This window comes from Papio anubis, chromosome 16, assembly GCF_008728515.1.
Source record: "Papio anubis isolate 15944 chromosome 16, Panubis1.0, whole genome shotgun sequence".
Taxonomy (NCBI): domain Eukaryota; kingdom Metazoa; phylum Chordata; class Mammalia; order Primates; family Cercopithecidae; genus Papio; species Papio anubis.
The window spans coordinates 23,543,516-23,566,224 of NC_044991.1; the positions used below are offsets into that span (position 1 = coordinate 23,543,516).

The 22,709-nt window shown below is 44.6% G+C and overlaps 1 protein-coding gene across 1 annotated transcript; it reads right to left on the reverse strand.

Moving 5' to 3' along the window:
• Positions 1-538: 538 nt before the first annotated feature.
• Positions 539-2,190, reverse strand: LOC108580705. Its single transcript, XM_021921426.2, is given in 1 exon segment — positions 539-2,190. A coding segment is annotated over 1 exon segment (279 nt). The 5' UTR covers positions 1,221-2,190; the 3' UTR covers positions 539-941.
• Positions 2,191-22,709: the final 20,519 nt, after the last annotated feature.

The following is a 22,709-nucleotide window of genomic DNA, read 5'->3' on the forward strand; positions in this document are numbered from 1 at the left end:
TTAATATGCAAATTCCTGGGTCTTACCTATAAGGATTCCAGTTCTATAGATCTGAGAGAGAAACCCAGAAATCTTTCCTTTAAAAAGGTTCCATGGGAGTTGGAGGGCTTTTAGGGTAGTGAAATTATTCTGTACATTATTATAATGGTGGATACATGTCATTATACATTTGTTAAAAAACATGGACTGTACAGTACCAAGAGCGAACCTGAATGTAGACTATGAACTTTGGTTGATAATGATGTATCAATGTTAGTTCATCTATTGTAATGTTGATGGTCGGGGAGGCTATGTTGGTGGGTGAGGGATAGGTGGGAACTCATGTACTTTCTTCTCAATGTTGCTGTGAATTTAAAACTGTTCTAAAAAATAGTCCATTAGAAAAATAGAAGCTCTATGGATTTATGCAACCATCAATAACTATAACACATTTCCCTGCCCAAAACCGTTCCATGGTTTCTCAGTGTCCTCACAACAAAGCCATGCTCCTTAGCCTGGTCTCCAGGGCCCTGTGAGGTCTGGCTCTGCCCTTCTCCCCATCACTCCTTACTCAGTACTTTTGAACATCTCTTAGTGCTGGGATGAACTCATTCTCATTCCAGAGTCTTTGCTCAGGTGTTCTTTAGAGGCATTTTTTCCCTCACTTCAGCATCCCCGTTTGCCAAAAATATTCGTATATGTTCATCGGGTCTTGGCTTAGGTGTCACCTCTTCCAGGTATCCTTCCCTGATTGTCCCTGGCTGAATCAGGTGCTTTTCCTTGGGCTTCCACAGCACACACACCCCACCCACTTTGCTTCCCCCAATTTGGCACTAATCACCCTCATGTATAACCATATTCACTTCTCTCTCCCCTGAAACGCTATCAGCCCAGTGAGGTTCAATAATTTCTTTTCTATTAAATCCTGAGTGTAAGCACAGGGCCTAGCACATAGCAGGTGGTCAAAAAATGTGGACTGAATGGATGACTGAACCCAGTGGCTTCCACACCCTTTCAATCCCTCCCCTCTTAAATCCTGTTTCTCTGCACACAAAAGTCTTGATGGTGGCTGAGGCATCCTGGCAGATAGCTGGCTTCATTCTCACGGCCATCCACTTCAGACCTCTTTCTCCGTTAGGTGAACAAGATCCCACAGGTCCCTAATTAGCACTGTGGACTTCTGGAAGCTGCAACATCTCAAGAATGGTGCGGTGGAGTCTGTTCCTGGGGCATCCTGCCATGCCCCCTGTTAGATAGAAGGAGAAGGGTTATGCAGCCCATTTCAGCAGCTCCTCACTGTGCTGTCAAAGCAAGGCTCCCAAGTGAGCAGGCACAGGTGGTAGAATGAAGAGTGAAGAGGAGCAGGAACAGATATGAGCTAAAAGCCTGTCCTGCCCCTTGTTCCATATTCCAGGTGCTCTCCAAGTCCTTGGCGAGCTGTTTAGGTAGCAGGTTCTATAATGGTTTTGAAAGTAACAAGTGAGTACAGGCCATTTACTGGGGAAACTACGCCCCAGGTCCTCTATTTGGAAAAGTACCTTCTGATCGGGCCACGATCTCTGCAGAAAGACTTACCTTTGGGAAGCTCTTTTACTTCCACTCCCTCATTACAGCCTTTCTATGACTCTGTAAGTGGTACAGAAAGTAAGGCTCAGAAACTAGAATGGGTTTCCCTGATGCCACCCAATGTATCAGTCCCGGCTCCATACAGGAAACAAAATACAGTCTAGATATCTTAAGCAGGAAGGGATTTAATATACGGAATCCAGGGCATATAAGACCACTGGAAGGGCAGAAGGAGCAAGTTCTAGGTTAAGTCTCCTAGAATAACTCCCAGAATATACAGAGCAGAGGCATATGGACAGCTACTGCCAGAATTATGCCAGATGCAAGACGCTGTTGCATTTCTAACACCACTGCCTCTTGATGTCTAGGATGTGGGAGAATGAAGTGAGGTCCCTGTTGCAGGAAAATCTCCAGTTACTACCACCACACTATTTGCCAATAGCAATAGCCACAAACTGCCAGAGAATGGAGTCACATTAGCTTCCTAAATCTCACATCAATACCTCTCATTGACAGGAACAAATCTGCATCCAGAACCCTAGCTTTCAGAGAGTCTAGAAATATCCTGCTTAGGCTGGGCGCGGTGGCTCACGCCTGTAATCCCAGCATGCGGGGGGGGGCCGATGTGAGCGGATCACGTGAGGTCAGGAGTTCGCGACCAGCCTGACCAACATGGTGAAATCCCGCCTCTACTTTAAAAAAAATACAAAAGTTAGCCAGGCATAATTCAAGCTACTTGGGAGGCTGAGGCTGGAGAATTGCCTGAACCTGAGAGGCGGAGGTTTCCGTGAGCCAAGATCGTGCCATTGCACTCCAGCCTGGGTGACAGAGAGAGACTCCAACTCAAAAAAAGAAGAAAAAGAAAGAAAAAGAAATATCCTGCTTAGCTTTGTAGCCTCTCCAGGCCAAAGAAGGTAGAATGGAAGTTCAGGGAAGCCACGCAGAGAACCCAGCACTTAGGAAACCCCAGGCTGAATTCCAGCTTTGCCACTTTCTAATTGTGTGGTTTTGGGCAAGTGACAAAAATATGCTTTGCTTTCTTGTCACTATGACATGACAATGCCAGCAGCCATCTCCTAGCAGGGCTGAAAGGGTTAAATAAGATGATGCTTGCCCAATGCTCAGTGGAGAGCCTGGAACACCGTAAGTCCTCAACAAATGGTAGGTGAGTGAGACCATTATTATTATCACAGTTTTAGAAAAGGCTAGCTCCTCTCATCTCCTTACCAACACCACCATCACCAAAAAAAAAAAAAAAAAAAAAAAAATTCAGGTTACACAGTCACACAAAGTATTTTCATACTGCTTCTGAGAACAAGAATCCTTGTAGAAATATAATTTAGATACAGAATTCTTGAATTACCAGGGCTTTTCTGTAGCTTTTGGGGGACAATGGGAAAGAATACTGGAAGCTAAATTTATTGTGGGGAAAGCTTAGTATATGGTTAATCCCCCTCTGTGGAGCAGCTCCGAGAAGGGAGGAGAAAGAAAAAGAGGTTCTTGGTATTAATTCTCTCAGAAGCAAACGAATGCCTCACTTTGCTTGGGACCACAGAGCATGGGAGGAAAATAGTGGAATATCTTCATCTCCATCCAGTGTTTTGAGAGGATGGAAGAGAGTTATTAATCTGTTCCTAGAAGGGCAGCTGAGTCCGCAAAAAGAGGTGAGAAATCACAATCAGGCAGCCCTGTGTGCCCCTGCCCCCACCGGGATGCATGACGTTGGGCAGGTCGTGTTCTTCCTAGAACCCCTTCTTCCTCATCTGCAAAGTGGAGGTGATCTCTTCTCCCCGCTGGATGGCTACGAGGACACAAAGTCAGGCCATACACTAGTGTTCTGTTTTCCTGCCGCTGCCCATGGGCCTGCCAAAAATCACTGGGATTTATGAGCTCAAGCCAACGGAGAATGTATGTGATGGGGTGTCAATTCCAGGACAAAAGTCTGATCTGGGTCTCTGTACCTCACGGAAGCTGGAGCCTGCACCTGTAGCAGCCCACATTTCTTTTTTTCCATCAGGGCAGCGATGCAGGGAGACTGAAGAGACTTGCCAGACAGAAGAGGCGGTAAGGGGACCGTTTCCTATCGCGGTTTCAAAGTGTCAGGTATCAAGGTAGCTATTTGCAGGTAACAAGCATCCTCAGACAGTGATGGAAGAGAAGAGCCACTCATGGATGGTGGTGTGTCTGAGTCAGAGGATGCCTCCCTATCCCTGCCACGCTTTGCATAAGTTGCTATGGGTGCCCCTCCCACAAAAGTGGCCAAAGTGATTAAGGGGCCATGATTGGCATCGTGGGGCCCTTTGCAGCAGGCACGACCACTCGACGCCCATTTGAGTGCCTGAGGATGGTGGTCTGGAAGGACCCACCGGCACCGCGGGAAGGCTCGATTAGCCCACCTGGCAGCCAGACCCAGACCTGGCTGGCAGCAGCATATTGCTCACCGTCTGGCAAATAGACAGATTTTCACAAACCAGATTCCTCTTCACAGGCCTGGGCCCTTCCTGTCCAACTGTTCCGGCATCTGTTTCTCTTAAAATGTATTTATTACACTGAGAGGAATAATAATGGGGCCAGGTCTGAGGCCCCGGAGGCAGTGGCGGTTTCTCCACCCAGGGCTTCCTTGGGAAGCATTCGTGTCAGGGAAAATGGAACAATGCTTAACCTGGGAAGAGTGTGCCCTTGGTCACTGGAGTCGGAGAGGGACTGGACATTGACCCAGGGTCTAAGACTGAAGGAGATATACTGGGGATGGTGGTTGGGGGCTTGATACCTGTGGGCTGTGTGGCTTTGGGCAACTTCCTGAACCTCTCGGAGCCTCAGTTTCCTTCTCTATGAAATGAGGGTTTGGCTGCATGACCTCCAAGGTGAGTTGTTTCTTGTTTTGCCTGTAAGTGATTTGAAAAGTTTATGCCTGTAGAATTCAGCCTTACCTGCACACCCAAGATTAGGCATTCATTCATTCATTCATTCATTCATTCATTCATCCTTTCATTCATCAGATTATTCAATGAGCAAATTACTGTCTACAAGACACTGGGGATGCAAATGGTGATGTAAAGAAAGCGGGGAGCAAGGCCACTGGAAGCATGTTTTCCACCACTCAGATAATATGAATGTGTGTACCAACACCAACAGCAGCTGGTGTCCATAGGCCTGATTTACCATGTGTCAGGCATGGTGTGAAAGCACCTTACAAACATCACCGCTTTTAATATTCCCAACAGCCCTGCAAGATACATACATACATATATATATATACACCTTTGTCTCTATAGGTGATACTGGGGGAAATGGAAGCCAAGCCCAGAGAGGCAAAGCAACTTATCCAAAGTCACATAGCAAATACACTGACAGGAAATACCCAGGATGAGGATTTCACTGGTTGACTGACCATCTTGAGTTCCTATTTCAATGGCTTTGCAGCTTTTGAAGATGGGTTGCTGCCCGGATCCTATCTGATTTCTACAGTAGCCTTCTGGGGTTGCCGGAAAGGATGGTGAATCCCACCTGACTGGTGAGGAAGCTGAGGTCTAGGGATGGAAAATGATTTCCTCGAGGTTACAAAGCAAGTCAGCAGCAGCACGATCTGGAAATACAAAACTGTAAACCTAAACCTCCCACTGTTCGTTCATTCATCCCCTCACATAACAGGTACCCTGTGTAATTGATTCAAATGTGCTCGTTTAGCTTTTACTAGCTCTGAAATCAAGTTTCATCATACAACACATGACATGCTATGTTTTAACTGGTAGATTTTTTTTCTTAGGGAAACATAAAATAACGGTGCAGTTGTAAGCAAAGGCCTATTTGATGGTATTTACTGAGCACCTATTATATGCCAGTGTTGGACATGGCTCCTGCTGCTCTCCTCATCCATGGAGCAGGCCATGGGAAAGCTGAGATTCTTGGGAAGTCCTAGGAAGATGGATTTTAGGTGTCAGGGTTTGGTTCCCTTCACCATGTTCATTGGCCAGCTCTGTTCAAGGAACGGGGGGTGCAGACAGATCCACTTTGGTGGTGACGGTTGGGGGTGGTAGTGACCATCGACCATCACCAGCCTCTCAGGAGCTCTCATTGAGGAGCCTGAGAGCTGAGCCTCTGTTCAGTCTGTGCAGGTGCCCCGCTGTCCATCTCCACTCAGACAAACACCTTTCCCAAGTTCCCTGGGCCCGGAGAGACTGCGCTGGGCCCCAGGCAGTCCTCAATGGGACTGTAGTGATGATGATTCTAGTACTGTTGCTCTGAGCTTCTGGAACATTTAGGGTAGAATGATTTTGTCGGCTCAGCCACTGCTGATTCCCAAGAGACAGGAGGAGCCAGAGCAGGGGGTGCAAGCAGCTACAGTCAAAACACAGTGATGGGTTAGTTTGCTCTGAGGAGGGGGAGGTGGGGGCATTGTACTGGGACAGAGCAGCCAGTGCTGGGAGCTGATTGCCTGGCAGGGCTGGGCTATGCTAAGAAGATGAATGTGACTGCTCTGCGAAGGTCTGCAGGGCTGGCAAAGAAAACTGAGTCATAGCATCAAGATGTCCAGACATTTGGAGCAGGTATGGGTAATTTACCCCTTTGTGGCATGTCTGTTCCTTAGACAGAGGAGAAGGACAGCATCTTGGGAAAGAGGGCAGCCCAGGAAGAGATGTGGAGGTCTTCATACATGGACGCATCCCTTGGGAGACAGGCAGTATCATGCAGCAGAGCCAGGCTGGAACTGAAAGAGAATTTAGAGGCCAAGCCCATCATGTTCTTACTTTTATAGATGACATAGGGAGACCAGAGAGGATTGAACCACCAAGGTCACACAGCAAGTTTCATCACCAGCAAAGTGGGCATGAAACACCTCCTTCCTCCTGGTATAGTGTTTATAAAACCATGCCATTGGAATACAAACACACACACACACACAGAGTCATATGCACACATACACACATACACATGCATACATAGACACAAACACACACACAGACGACACACATACACGAAGTGACTTTCCTATCATAGAAACACTTGAAGTAAGGGGTTGTCAAGTTAAAAAAAATTCTGAAGGTGTTTTATACTTACATTGACAAGGTTGTACATAGAAGAGTAGATCCAGAGGTGGCAAATGGTCTTAGGGAAAATAAAAGCTGTCATTGACTATAATTGGTAAACTCTCAGTTACGTAAAGTTAAATCTTTCTTTATCACAGGGCTTATCAGAGCATTTAAAAGGGTATTGTGCATTCCCAAGAAATGAGTGGGGAGGAGGACATATGGGTGAAAGGAGAAAAAAAAATATTAGTTTCACCCCATTATCTTTCTTAGAATTATTAAAGAAAAGTGTATTGATTTGTAATGCTAGGATAGCAAAGAATAAAAATAAATATATAAAGACTTAGTGTCCATTCATTCATCCATCAATCTATCTATCCAACTAACCACCTATCCATCCATCAATCTAATCATCCATGAATTAATCAAGCCAACCATTCATTCATCCATCTGTTCATCCAACCATCTAACCATTTGCCTGTCCAACCATTGCTCCATGCATCTATTCCTCCATCTGCCCATTCCAAATCCCATGCACCCACCTACCTATCCACCTAACTTTTAATCCATCCATCCTCCAAATACTCACTGACTACCTACTGAATGTCAGGTACTGTATTAGGACTAGCAGTCTGCCATGAGAAGGGGACAATGGATGCAAAAACACTCCTTGTTTGAGAAGGTACTTGCAATTTGGTGAAGGAGAGGAGAAAGGCAAATATGCTGCAAATATATCCGCCTGTAGCTCCTTGTAGTGAAGGTGTGGAGTGTTAGGATTGAGGCTGAAAGGCCGCAAGTAGAGGTCCTCTAACCTGCCCCAGGGAGAGTGGACATTATCCTTCAGGCTCGTTGCTTATGTTTAGGAACCTCAATGTCCTTAGTTGTAAAATGGGGTTCTTAACCATAATTATAGACCTAGGGAGAAGAAGCAACTGTCATCCACCCACTTTTTATAGTCACTATTTTACATGTGTTTGCATGTGATTTGCATGTGTTTTCTTGTTATTTGCCTGTGTTGCACTTGACAATCAGTGTCTCCACACTGGACTGCGGGCCCCTTTAGGGCAGGAGCTTGAGTGTTTTTGCTCCTCAAAGCACTCTTTCAGGCTTAGCATGGAGCAGGACATGGCTTAAGCATTTACTAAATGTCTGATAAAAGGCCCGCCAAATGGACGAAGGAACAAAGGTCTCCCGTGTGGGCTTTCGAGAAGATACAGAGTCAAGGCAACTTACAATGCAACTTACAATGATACAGAGTCAAGGCAACTTACAATGCATAGCCTGGCATGCAGTAGGTGCTCAAGGTATGTGAGTTTGCATCTTCCTGGCTGACCCTGCACTGACACCCAGCCTGGGAGTGACACGGGCCTGAGTTCTCCTTGGCAGCTGCCAAGGCTGCTCAATGAGGTCCTTTCTATCTACTGTGGGGCCTTGGAGCCAATTCTGAGCTCCGGAAGCAGCTGCCTGTGAATCAGCCCCACCAGCCTGATGATGACAAGGCCTCTTTGGATGGAAAGAGGATGGAAAGGCCTCTTTGGGAGGAACTTCCCAGAATGAGCTAACTCAACAGTGGCCACATCAACCCAGAAGAGATGGAAATTATGAAGAGGCCCCTCCTAACGCAAAGTCAATTACCTTCTCTTTAATTTGGAGAGGTCGAGACCAAACTGAAGCCGTGATGTCACCCAACACAAACAACCCCATGGGATTCTCCATTCAAGAGCAGGTCCAGGCCACCCACGGCTTCAGTTGACCTAGCTCAGGTCCCCATCCCCGGGCCTTGGGGGAGTCTGAGAACCTGCCTGGGCAAACTCGTCTGCTGTGGAGCTTGGAGCTGTGCTGAGGACAGGGGTGTGCTCAGTGCCTCTCAGGGGCCGCTTGCTGTCTTGGGGAGACTTGGCTGGACCCATCTGAGCTGCAGCCAGGTGGGTAAGAGGGGGGACTCCGGAACCAGCCCATCTGAGTTCACAGCCCAGCTTTACCACTTACCACCTACGTGACCTGAAGTATTCACCAGCCTCCCCGGGGCCTCCATTTCCTCATCTGTGAAATGGGAACAATAACAGTACCTACCTCATGGAATAAGCGCATGGGTTAATAAACTGCTATCTTATTATTGTGGGCACAAAAATAGCTCCTACCTTGGAGGATCATGTGAGGATTAGGTGCGAACACTCATAAGGTCTAGCACAGGGCCCATCACAGAGTAGGTGCTCAAGAAATGCGGCTCTTATGATCGTCACATCCTTTGTGCTTCCCTAAATTCTCACCCCATGAGGTTGTCCATTTTCCCCTGGGGTTAGGCTCTGACTTGCCCCAGGTTTTTTTGCTCGTCTCCCTCTGAAGCTCTCTACAGCTGCTTCTGCACCCAGCGTGATCACATTGAGTCCCCAGTGTCCCACCCATTCCATGTGCTGCTTTACCCACCCCGGCCTTTAGACTGTGTCTTCTTCAAGAACGGCATCTTTGTCCTAGTCACGTTCCATCCCCTTGCCATCTGGGAAATAGCCGTTGCCTTCGTAAGTGACAGACCCCACTCTGCTACTAATGGGCTGTGTGATTTTGGAGTGTCGCTGTATCGCCCTGATTCTCAACTTCTCGCCTACAACAGGGAAACAACATCAGTAAGCTCACAGGCTCACCGGAGGGCTCAATACAGAGATGGGGTTAAATTGCTTAGCCCATAATAGGACCTTAATAAATACTAGCTCATCTTTCTCTTATAACCTGTGTGACTTTTTGAGCAAGTTCTTTAAGCTCTCTGTGCCTCTCTGCAAAAGGCAGTTTACTCTCTGCAAAATACAGATAACAGCAGTGCCTACATCATCCTGTGCTTTTGGGATTCAGTGAGTTAAAACATGTACAGCACTTGGAAGCCGAAACAGTATACAGTGAGTGATTCCTACATGTTATTTGTAGTGATAATAGTGAGATCATTCTTTCTTCTCTGCTCCTCTTGGCTGTCTGTGGACTGAGTTAGAGCTAGGCCTATTGTGTGGCAGATGCTTGATCAATATTTGTGGGCTGACTCTATGGGAAACTCATGAAATCCTCACCAGCAAAGCCCCTCTGCAGGTGTGCACTTCTGCTGGGACTGGTCATTGGTGCTGCCTTGTCTTTAACATTTAGAGACTCAGCAGCTTAATCGGAGATTAAGTCATGTCAGCACTGAGTCCAAAGCACCTATAGGCAGAGGCTAATTCTAAGTGTTGCAAGATGGACAGAATTTGGTATAAGAGAAGGATGGAAATGTATGTACGGGGAATGAGAGGGAAAGAGGGGTGACTTGTGACTTCAGAACAGAACCAGGGAAGACTGACTTCCTTCGTACCTTCCTTCCATCCTTCACCCAATATTATTAAGCACTGCTCTATTCCCAGCCTGGAGCTAGACTCCAGCAGGGGATGAAACGTGTATCCTGGACTTCCTGGATTTTGGATGTTCAGTGAAGGCAAAGAGGAGCCCCAGAAGGCCTTAGAGCAGAGAGGATTGAGTTGAGATTTAATATCTGTCACTTTTGAAACCCTGCTTGGAGGTCCTTCTTTCTCGGGGGGTTTCTCAACCACAGGTCAACATCTTAACAAGTGAATGAATCTTTCACTTGTTAGCAAAGCAGCCATACTTATATCCCCACTCCGGGCCTGCACAGGAAGGATGGCCCTAACAAACTCCATTGCAAAGTAAGGTGTGATGGAAGAGTGACCATTCAGACCATTGTCCTTGGCTGAGTAAATGTGAATTCAACCACATAATGCATAGGGCACCGTCATTAACACCAAGAATGAGAGGCACAGCTATTGACATGGAAGGATGCCCACGGCATCTTATTAAGAGAAAAAGGCAAGTCTTCCCGAAGTATGCCAGGCCAATTCTGTTTACTGATAGCTCAAAAATAGACAAAAGTACCAGGAAGAGAGGCTGATTAATGGGTACAAGTACACAATTTGATAGAAGAAATAAGACCTAGTGTTTGATAGATCGGGAGGGTGACTATAGTTTACAACGATCTATCATATATTTCAAAATAGCTAAAAAGTATTAATTAAAATGTTTCTAATACAAAGAAAAGACAAATATTTAAGGTGATGGATATCCAAATTACATTGATTTGATCTTTACAAATTATATGAATATGTTAAATTATCACAAGTACCGTGGAAATACGTACACCTATTTTGTCTCAATAGAAAAAGAAAATTAAAATATTTTTAAAAAGACAAAAGTAAACAATGTGTTGTTGAGGCTTACAAACATATAAATAAAATTATAAAGAACAGCAACAGCTGATAAATACTGAATTCAGGACGGTGGTTACTCTGTGGGGGAGAAGGAGGGAGTGAGACGCAGGAGCGCACCTGATGGTGCGAAAGGACACGCACCATTCTGGTCTTTTGCTTAAACTGGGTTTCGGATAAAAGGGATTCACTAATTGCTATTTTTACACCCTACCCATACCATAAATATTCAAGTATTTCTACCCAATATTTAATTTTATTTCTTTAAAGAAAACTGATCGCAAGATCTTATTTGAGAAGGGGGAAAAAACAAAACCAGTTTCAAAACAGGAATCCAGTGTGATTCTATTTTTCTTTCATCAGTTTAAACATGTGAGATAACAGTATTCATTTTCAACACGACCTAGGGCAAATTACATCCCCTCTCTGGACTTCAGTTTCGTTGTCTATACAATGGGAATAAAGAAATGAGAGAAAGCCTGTGGTGTGCTTAACGTGGTGCTTGGCAGATAGTAAGTGCTTAATAAGTAAGTTACTCCAAAGAGTTGCCACTTTTAAGACTTTCAGTCAACGATCTCCCTCTCTCCCTCCAATTGATTAGCATTTGTTGTCATTGATCTAAGGATTCTTAGAACTGATCCACTTACCAAGGTGGCTGGATGAACCAATGTTCCTCATTCCTTCCATCATGGGGCAATTGCCCATGGCTCCAAAAGCACTCTTGGCCAATGGCCACTCCGAGACAGAGTGTCACTCTGTTGCCCAGGCTGGAGTGCAGTGGCACAATCTCAGCTCACTGCAACCTCTGTCCCCCAGGTTCAAGAGATTCTCATGCCTCAGCCTCCTGAGTAGCTGGGATTACAGGCATGCACCACCATGCCCAGCTGAATTTTTTTTTGTATTTTTAGTAGAGATGAGGTTTCACTGTGTTAGCCAGGCTGGTCTTGAACTCCTGACCTCAAGTGATCCACCCGCTTCAACCTCCCAAAGTGCTGGGATTACAGGCGTGAGCCACAATGCCCAGCTGCCAGTGGCTACTCTTTACCTCACCTGGATGCATGCCCTTTTGCTAGTTAAGGTCCCCACTTACCAGACGTCATTTGTTTGTTCCCAAAACTGCTTATTCCAGTTATACTCACCAGCATAATAAGATCATTCAGTTAAAACTTAGAGAAACCGATGACTATGTGTATGCAAGGAAAAGCTATCATTTCTGGGAAAATTAAGTTTGCTTCTTGAAAAGTTTTTTGAAGGTGAGTTGTATAGTTTTTTAAAGGTGAGTTGCATGGTTCTATAGTTTTTTTTTAAACGTAAACTGCTTTTAAAAACTATACATATATATATATATATAATTTTTACTAACAGTGACCACAGAAAGAATTCTTGGCTTGTCATGGTGGCACACGCCTGTTATCCCAGCACTTTGGGAGGCTGAGGTGGGAGGACTGCTTGAGTCAGGAGTTTGAGACCAGCCTGCACAACATAGTGAAATCCTGTCTCTACAAAAAAATTAGCTGGCCGCAGTGGTGCATGCTGTAGTTCCAGTTATTTGAGACGCTGATTTGGGAGGAGCACTTGAGCCCAGAAGTTCAAGGCAGCAGTGAGCTGTGATCATGCCACTGCACCCCAACCTTGGTGACAGAGTGAGACCCTGTCTCTAAGAAATAAAAATTTAAAAAAGTCTTAAGAAAGTATTAATATTATTATATAGAATATATATTTTTATATAATATATTATCTACTATGTATACGTTATATATTATATATAATATATATAATTACATGGAAATTATATATAGAGAGACATGGAAATAAATATATATTTATATATAAAGAAATTATTAATATATTAAGAAATATATACATGTAAAGCAAGAAAACTGTAAGAGATAGACGAGGAGGATCCTAAAAGATAGAGAAAAATCCAGCATTCAGGTGGCTGTTTAAATGTTATCTATTCTTGCTCCATTGAAAAGAAATCAAATCCGGACATTGACAATGAGAACTGAGGCATTGTGACTCTGGGTTTCCTTAAGGAAGATAGGCTAGAAGAGACCTCCAGGCAGAGAAGCTAAGTTCCAGCCTAGAGCCTCTGACTAGGATCAAAAGTTTGATGAATAAATGTACACTCTATGCTTTAAGTAGAAATAAAATATTACTTTTTTTACCCATCACCAAAGTTCAAAGACAAACTGAAAACTGGGGAAAAGCATGAGCACTTCCCATCACAGACCGAAGGCTAATTTCTTAGTCTGTAAAGAACTCTATTTATCAATCAATAAGAAAGAAAAACTTAGTTAATAGAAAGATAGGTAAAGGGACTAATAGATAGTGAACACAAAGAAACAAATCCTTCTGAAACGTCTGAAAATAAAATGCTCAGCTTCACTTTTGATAAAAGAAATGCAAAATAAACCTTTCTAGAGACACCATTTCTTTTTTCATGGATGGGACTGGCAAAGATTCAAAAGTTCAAGAAGATTCAGAAGTTTAAGAACCAGCTATGTCACTGAGGCTGTGCGCAGGCTCTCCTTTACTTTATTTCATTTCTTTATTTTTAACTTTTATTTTAAGGTACTTGGTGAGAGCAGGAGCTGGTGCAACTTTCCTGCAATCTGGCAAAAATTTCCTGCAATTGGCAGCAGCTAACATACATAACTGCTTATGTGCCTACTGTGTGACCCGCAATTCCACTTCCAGGAATCTACCTTGCAGATAATCTCCTACACATCCAAAATGGCATATGGACGAGGGTTCTTCCTGCTGAATTGGCTGAAACGGCCACAGAAATAGGAAGCAACCTAAATATCCGTCAACCATATGCTGGTGAAGGGAAGAATGGCCCCTCTATGTGTGGCATAACATGAGCATGAAGTAGAATGAGGATGGTCTTCATGAGCAGGTTGGAAGCAATCCCTGAGATGGATTGCTGAGCAATTGAGGCAAGATGCACAATTGCATGCCCAGTAATCTCTGCGAAAGACAGAAATGCATAAATATAATTGCTTGTATGTGCATAGTATATTTCAGGAAGACTTCTTAAGAACCTGTAGTATTGTTGCCTCTAGGAGGGGTGAAGACAAACTAGAGACTCTGTTTCCCTCCCTCCTGCATGCCTTCCTTTCTTTCTTTCTCCCTTTCTTCCTTCTCCCCTTCCTCTCTCTTCTTTCCTTCTTTCTTTCCTTCTCTTCTTTCTTCTTCCCACCCTACCTCCTCTCCCGCTTTCCCTCCTTCCCTTCTTTCTTTCTCTCTTTCTTTCCTTCCTCCTATCCTCTCTCCCTCCCTCCCTCCCTCTCTTCCTCCCTCCCTCCCTTCCTCCCTCCCTCCCTTCCTCCCTCCCTTCCTTCCTTCTGCTTTTTTCCCTTTAGAATTTTGAACCATGTGACTGTATCGCTGATTGATTAAAGAGTCAAATTTTAAATGAATAAAATATTCAATGTATGAATGTGTCACTTGAAAAAGATTCCTTGCATTAAGTAACTTATGAGATAAAGTGACTTAACTTTTCCTTCTGATTTGGTTCTGATCCTAGACAACTAAGCTTCCACTCAACCTATTTGCTAATTTTTCTGTAATGAACGTGTATTGCTTCTGCAGTTATACACACACACACACACACACACACACACACACACACACACACACGTGTGTGTGTATGGATCACAAACACACAAATAAAAATGTTTAAAAGCCCACACAGACCTCCCTGTGGCTGCCAGGGCCCTGCTCCCAAGTGAACAAGCAAGCTTTCTCCCCTGGCATCAGGTTTTCCCACCCTGCCCCCGCTCACTCTAACACGTGTTTGCGGGCTGATAAAGGTGTGCTGTGTTGCTGCTGCTGCTTTTAATTAATTTTTGACATGAAAGCTCCCAGTCCCTTCTCCTGCCCCAGAGACCTGCACACAAACTTGCCTCTCCCTTTCCCAGGAAGCAGCTGTCCAAGTGTAGCCGAGTTTCCAAAAAAAACAAGGGGTGGGGGGGAACCTCACACTTCTTCTTCTTTTTTTTTTCCATTTGCACTGATTTGCATATTAATAGTTTGCATATTAACCAGCGACTTCAGAGGGTGGGCGGGCTAATGAATGCAGCAATCTCCTCAATTTTAACTCAATTTGCCTCATCCATATTCCAATGACTTTGGGGATTGGTGTTCAGCGTTCATTGAAATTATCCGAGGCAGACCCAGTGTGGGCTGCTCTACCATTAATCCAATTAATTAGCCCCGTGGATACGGCCGCCTGGGCTAGGGCCCTTTGTTCAGTGCTGGGGGCTAATGACAGCCCCAATCTGATGGGATAATGAGGGGAGCGAAGGAGGGTTTGACCCCAAGTCTGGGTCCTGGGTGGTGTTTGGAGCAGGGAGGGGAAGGTGGTTTTTTGGAGGGGGCTTGGATCACGGGGAGACAGCTGCTTTCCTTCCCTACTCCTTCATGCTCTCATTCAGTCACTCAAGTCTTGCCCTCACTCACTCCTTAGCATGAGATGTCTCCCATTTGCCCCTCTACACTCTCTCTATCCCTCTTCTCCCTGCTCTGTGCCCGGGAAGGATGAGCTACACCAAGGGGCCCTGGAGCCCTCCAGCTTCTAGGTAGGTCCTGCCAATGGGAGGTGTAGGCAAGAGGAGGAAAGGAGGAGAAAAGTGATGAGAGTATTGATTCCCTGCCTTCCTCTCTGCTGGACTGCAGGCCGGCTGGGTCCCTCTACCAAAGGTCACATCCCTTGACAAGCAGCGCTCTTCAATAGCTACTCTCTCTGATCCCCTGCAATAGCCCCCTGGCCTTTCCCCCTCCGGCCTAGGGATGGTGACAGGTCCTTACTCTGGGAGCTCTAGGCTGATGTGTGGTCCTCTGTGGTTATTTTCAGTTCTTTTCTATCATCACAACTTCTTTGAATGTGCCATCTGTTCCCTGCTGGGGCCCCGATTGGTACCCACCCCTCATTCCTTCACTCTTACAGTTTTTCAACCACACAATCACTCACCCTTTCAAAGATGATCAAAGAGGACCAAACCATATGCTACATTTATAACATGCTCAGCAAGATGCCTGACACACCCTGAGTTCAGTAAACGTCGGCCATAGTTAAGTGTAGGTACGGATAACCTAGCCAGTTAGATGAAGTGTCCTTTCAATGAATCCTATGAAATCATAGCCCCATGAGATGCTTTGGATAAAAGGATTTCTTGGTAATCACTGTCGAGGAGCCCAGCAAATCCCCTTCTTAGAGATCCATAATATGTGTTATTATAATAAAAGTTATGAGAAGTCCTGTAGTGAAGAAAAGCTTGGATTTCATTCAAATATTCCTAGAATATATCATCTCTCACATCCATTTACCATTTGAAAAGACTAAAGCACGAAGAGATGACTGTGTATGAATGCTCAAAGCCCACCTAGAGACTGGCTCCTGAATTGAGTCTCTGTGTTTGTGTGCTGTGAGGGAGAGGGGGAGATGGAGGGGGCAGTCTGAGGCCTCGTGGAAAGAACTTGGGTTGCAAACAGGTTGAATCTCTGCCCAAGCTCCTTATTAGCCATATGGCCCGAGAGAAACTGCTGCAACCTCCTGGAACCTCAGTCTTCTCGTCAACAAAATGGGAAGGAAAATTCCTGTCATACCCAACTATCGGAACATTCAGAACAATCAGTTGGTTAAGCAGAAAGCTTGTAAATAGACGTCCTCCGTGACACCTCTCCACGGTTCTGCAAGAGGAGTCCCCAGTACTGTGACTCATGGGAGAGAAGCACCTGCTTCCTTCTTAATCAGGTCTCCCTGATTTAAAAGTCTATTTATAAAACTTATCTTTAAAAAGTCCAGTATGATAGCTCGTGTCTGTACTCCCAGCTACTCAGGCGGCTGAGGCTGGAGGATCACTTAAGCACTAGAATTTGAGACTGCAGTAGGCTGTGATTGTGCCATGGAACTCCAGTCTGGGCAAACAGAGTGAGATCCCTTCTCTAAAAAAATAAAAATTAAGAAATTTATCTGAAGAATATTTGGACAAGTATGCAAAAATGTATGCACAATTATGTTCATTTTAGAGTTTTTTGCATTAAAAAAAATTAGAAACAACTTACATGTCCAACAAAAGGGTGTTGACCAAGCAAAGAATGGGGCTTCCATGCAATGAAATTCTATACAGCCATTTGAGATCAAAAAAGCCTTTTTGAAAATCTTGGGCTTCACCTATTTATAAAACCCTGGAATTCTCCCTTTTCTTCAAACCAGATTTTATCTATAAAATTCAAATACATGGGGTAGATGTTTAGAAAAAAAAAATGAAACAGTTGCCTTAGTTGTGGTTAGGTAGGGAAACAAGGATCCTGCCTCTTAGCCCCTTTCCACACCCGGCAACCAGTACCCCTTAGGCATCTCCCCAGATCTCTGGGATTTGAAGTGATAATACAAGGATACAACTATACAGAAACAGATACTATTTTCTCAGTACTTTGTGCAGGTCCCGCATTGTGCATTATATCATTTAATTTTCACAACAAGCCTGACACAAGATGAGCATTCGCTTACCAACCCATTTTGCAGGTGGGAAACCGAAGTCTCTAGGCCAAGATCCCCTGGGTAGAAAGAACCAGGATTTAACCACTAAAGTCTGAAACCAGGGACTGTGCTCTACTGGGAAAGTGGTGAGTAGAAAAGTCAGCTAATAAATTAGTATGCAGGATGCCAGTTTCCTGGTTGTGATCATGTGCCACTGTTACAAAAGAAGGGGGAAGGTGGATGAAGGACACACAGTAACTCTGTAAGGTTCTTACCACTTTTTATAAGCCTGAAGTTATTTCAATGTAAAATAAAATTTAAAATAGCATGTCGATTGAGATCCTATTTGGTTGTGTGTGTGTGTGTGTGTGTTTATAAATCAAGTTGGTTAACAGTACAAAAAAATACAGTTAAAAGAATAAGTTCTAGTATTTGATAGTATACTAGGAACATTACAGTTAACAATAATTTATTGTATATTTCAAAATAACTGGAAGAAAAGATGTGTAATGCTCCCAATACAAAGAAAAGATACATTTTTGAGGTGATGGCTACCCCAATTACCCTGATTTTATCACTACACATTGTATACAGGTACCAAAATGTCACATGTATCCCCAAAATATGTACAACTAATATGTATCAACGAAAAAATTAATTAACTTCAAACTTAATTTATATACTTTTTGATATTCAAGATGGGGATCAGTTTTACTCACTTGCCAAAACTAAATGTATAATTTAACAGCACTCGCCTTCATCTCCAGGTGAGAGTTTGCTGGCGATTTCTTTTTTTAAAAAATTATCTTTATTTTTAAATTTTTTCTTCAATGACTATGCATGATGATTTGTGTAATCTTTTTAAAAAGTTTAGAACAATCATCTGGGGCCAGCTAACCGCCTCCCCAGGTCCTGCCTCTGTAATGCAGCGGTAAGAGATTCTATTGGTTCTCCCCAAACTCTTTCTTTGTGGAGTTTCAGAAAGTCAGATATCTATCAGGTCCTGTTTCTCTGCCATCCCCACCTGCCTGTCATTGTAGGGACCCCCAGTTTCTTGTCTCTTCCCAGAAGACACTGTAGAAGCCTTCAGACCACATAAGGGGAGGGGTGATGGGGGAGAGCGCTGCACACTTACAAATTACCACAGCAAAATGGATTGCCTTGACAAAATGTAATGTTTTGTGACAGAGCCCAAATATGCATTTCATTCTTGAGGAGCAGACTCAAGGAACTCGTTGGAAATATTAAATTAAGCAGTGTAACAGCTGAGAATAATTGGGTTTTCTGCCCTGTTGCCTGCGATTTTGTGTGGCGTTTGAGGCGGTTGGGCAGTTCTGTTTGACTGGGGAATGGGAGAGGTCCCTGGGAAGCTCTTGGAGAGTGGAGATTGGGTGTGGTTCAACCTTATGTTGAGATGGGAGAGACCCCGAGCACTACCAATCCTCTGGGTCCTCAAATCAAAATCGCCCAGCTAAAAGTGATTGCAGAGGCCCTGTGGTTTGATGCCTGCCCCCGTTTCATGGATGAAGAAACTGAGTCTTTACGAAGATGGCTTAGCAAGTTAATGGCAGAGCTGAGACATAAACCGCTGACTCTGAAAAGCTTTTTCCACAATATCCCTCCTCTTTATTATGGTCCTGCAACCACAGAGCCTTGAGCCATTTTGCTCGTAATGTGCCCCAAAGATCCTGGGTTCTGGGATAGATAGACACATTGCAGGTGACGGTGCAGCCTCTCCTTCACCGGGGAAACCTTCTGCAAGTCTTGGCTGCTCAGAGCCTCAGTTTCCCTCTGTAAAATGGGGGTCAGCATGTTCGCATTGGAAGGAATGCAATGAGATTTTTAACAGGGCTGATTTGTAGATGAACTCCCTGCAGATATGGTTAAAGATAAAGATTCCAATTCAGCGGGTCTACGATGGGGCTGGAAATCCTGCATTTCTAATTGACTCTGCAGGGATGTTGATGCTGCTGGGATCATCCTTCCAAGAGCAAGTTTATAACATATAGAACTGCTCAACCGGGGCTTGGTATGCAGTAGGCACTCTATCCATGCCCTCCCTTTATTCTCCTGTTATTCCTTCCAGGATTTTGTCCTAACCTATGTTTCTGAAAACTCAACCAGAAAGAACATGGGAGGCATGCAGCACGTCTGATAGGTCCCTTGGGAGCCAAAAACATCCAATTCAACCTTGTGTGCTCCTGGTCCCCACCCAAAATGACCAGGCCAGCTTTGCGGAAGGGGTGAGTCATGGCTGCCAAGCTTTGCAGGCCTCCACAGCAGCACACTACACAACTCAGCAGGGGAAATATTTCTGCGTTTGCACATTTTCCAGCAGTTGGTCCAGGAATGTATGCCCAGTTAGCCTTGGCACACACTGGCCCAGCCCAGTACTGCCTCTCTGATGTCAAGGGTGTTTCTTTTTCAAGTCCAGCTCAAGACACATTCCTGGACACCCAGAAATTAAACTGGAAAGTGGAGACCCTCTCTCTGTCTCTGGGTCACCCTCTGAGATGCCTTTCATCTTATAGCGCTGACAAGATCATGTGGAAACGGACTGAGTCATGTAGATGCTGTGTGATCACAGCCAAGGCATCTCCCCTCTCTAAGCCTCAGTTTCCTCATCTATAAAGTGTATGGAACTCTTAGCTGTGGAGCATAGAGCTTATGGATATGGATCCTGGAGTTTCCATCAGATTCAATCCCAGCTCCATCACTTCCAAACTAGGTGAACTAGCTCTCCAATTATCAGTCTCCTGATCTATCAATACAGGTTAACAGTAAAGTCTACCTCACAGCGCAGCTCTGGGAATTCAGCAAGATGAAAACTTATGTAATCTCAGCTCAGGGTTGGGTATAAGACAAGAGTTCAGCAAGTGCTATCATTATTTGCAAACATGAAAATTTATCTCCTAACTCATATCTTGTTAGACTTTGATCTTGGTTAGTGTTTACCCAAAATTGCTACTTCAATGTAATCAGCAGCTTTTATGGAGTCTCTTAGGGATGATGATAACTTGCCAAAAGTTATTGGACATTTATAAACCAGGCACTTTTCTAAATTCTTTACTTGTGTTATATGGCGTATAATTCTCACAACAACTCTGAAAGATTGATTATGGTGAAAAATACAGTATTATTCTCTGTTTTACCAATGAGGAAACTAAGGCACAGGAAGCGTAAATAACTTGCTGGAGGTCACACAGTTGGGGTGTCTGTCAGCTATGGCCACAAAAGTGTTACATAACACGTGACCGTAGACATCTTGGAGGAAAACAAGTGTTGACTTCTCCCTCATGTGTCTAGGAGTTAATGGGGGTCTCCAAGGCTGCCCTTGACTGAGCTCAGCCCCAGGTCTTCTCCACTGATCTCCCATCCTCCTTGGACCTGCAACTACTCCTCCTTGGACTTGCCCATGGGACCTGCAAAAGGCAAGGTCCCATGGGCCAGAGCAAACCACACGTTCAAGCCTGGAGCCAGGGGTTGGGGGAATATTTGTCCCCCCGTTGAAGCCCCAGCAAAGGTGTGAACATGCCATCTTCCTACACAGGAGTCAAGAACTGAGAGCATTAATTCAACATTCCACAGTTGATGGGGGATGGTGAGAGGAGTGAGGCAATTGATCCAGAGAGACTGATGGAAGAACTTGTTATCGTAACTGCTATACCGGAAGTCTCTCTATCTCCTTAGAGTGCTGTATAAACATGTGTAGAATGCTGCGCTCTGAAAACAGCTCTAGCTGGATCAATCAAGGCTTATGTAAGACTATTTGACATAATTTTATAGGAGATAAAATACCAGAATAATGTCCAATTTCCTTTGAGAAACTCTAAGGAAGCAGTATTATTTATTTATCCATCCTTGCATGAACCCATTAATCCACTTACCATAAAATCCATACATCCATTTATCTATTCATCCACCCGTCCTAAAATCCATCTCTCTATCCATCTATCCATCCACCTACCCACCTAAACATCTGTACATTTATCCATCCATCCATCCATCCATCCATCCATCCATCCATCCATCCATTCATCTACCCAGCTGAAACATCCATTTATCTATCCATTTATCCATCCATCCATTAATCCTTCCATTCATCCACCTCTCCTAAAGTTCGTCTCTATATCTATCTACCCAACTACCCACCTACCCACCCAACCACCCAAACATCCACCCATCTATCCACATCTCCTAAAATCCATCTCTCTATCCATTCATGCACCCAATCTGTCCACCTACCCTACAATCTCTTCATCCATGTACCCATCTATCCACCTATGTTATAATCCACCCATCCCTCCATCTACCTAACCATCCAACAAATATTTATTGAGCTCTTATTATGTGCCGGACACTGTGTTATACAGCAAACACAGACCTGGTCTCCACGTTCAAGGTGCTTACAGTCTAGCAGAGGAGACAGACTCATCAGATAACCACACAAATAAACATACAATTCAAATGGAGACAAATGATACGGAGGAGAGGAACGAGGGGTGGTGAGAGGTTAGAAAAGGGGGCTTGACTTAGGTGGGATCAGGGAATGGCATTTATGGAAGGATCAGGGGATGAATAGGAGCTAAGTAGATGAAAAGGAAAGAAAAGAGCCTCCCAAATAGTGGGAACACCTTAGACGAAGGTTGAAAATCAGCGATGGAAAGGAATACAGCTTTCTCCAAGACCTATTAAGAGGCTGTAACTGGTACTCAGCAGACAAAATGAGTTGTGGTGTGAGTGGGAGCTCGGGAGGGCTTCAGGGTCAGTCTTGTAGGGTCTTGTAGGCTGGGGAAGGATATGATTCTATATTTAATGGGGAGACAAATATCCCTACAGGTGAGGAGGTCCAAGAATTGGAAGGCAAGGCTGTTGGAAGTATCCAGAAGGCCCTGCAGCTCTGCAAACATAGTTGTGGGAACTCTGAGACTACAGTGGGGGAGTAACTGAAAGGACCCCATGTAGCCACTGCATCTGTGACTCTGCTCAGGACCACACATCTCCCAGGGTGCCAGCCACAGTCTGCCAACTTCTGAACCCCACAGTGCTGCTTAGCCCAGAGAGTTCAGGTCTGAAATCAGATGGACATAGGGTTGATTCTCTGGCCCCATCATTTCCTCAATATGTGACATTGGGTAAGTTACTTAACCTCTCTGAGCCTCAGTTTCTCCATCTGCAAAATGGTGGTAATAGTTGGAGGGAAAGAATCGTGCCCCAATGTCCAGAACTCCCTTTTCAGCCTTCCCTAGAAAGGAATAAGGAGGCCCTAGCCTCTCAGACTGAAGTCTGTGTTGTTCATGGAGTCACATTCTATGAGAGGCTCATCGCATTTTAGTAGAGGATGGGTACACTGCATTAGAAGATGCTGGACAGTGATGTGCCCTCTGTAGCCCTCTCTATTACTTGAGCCCC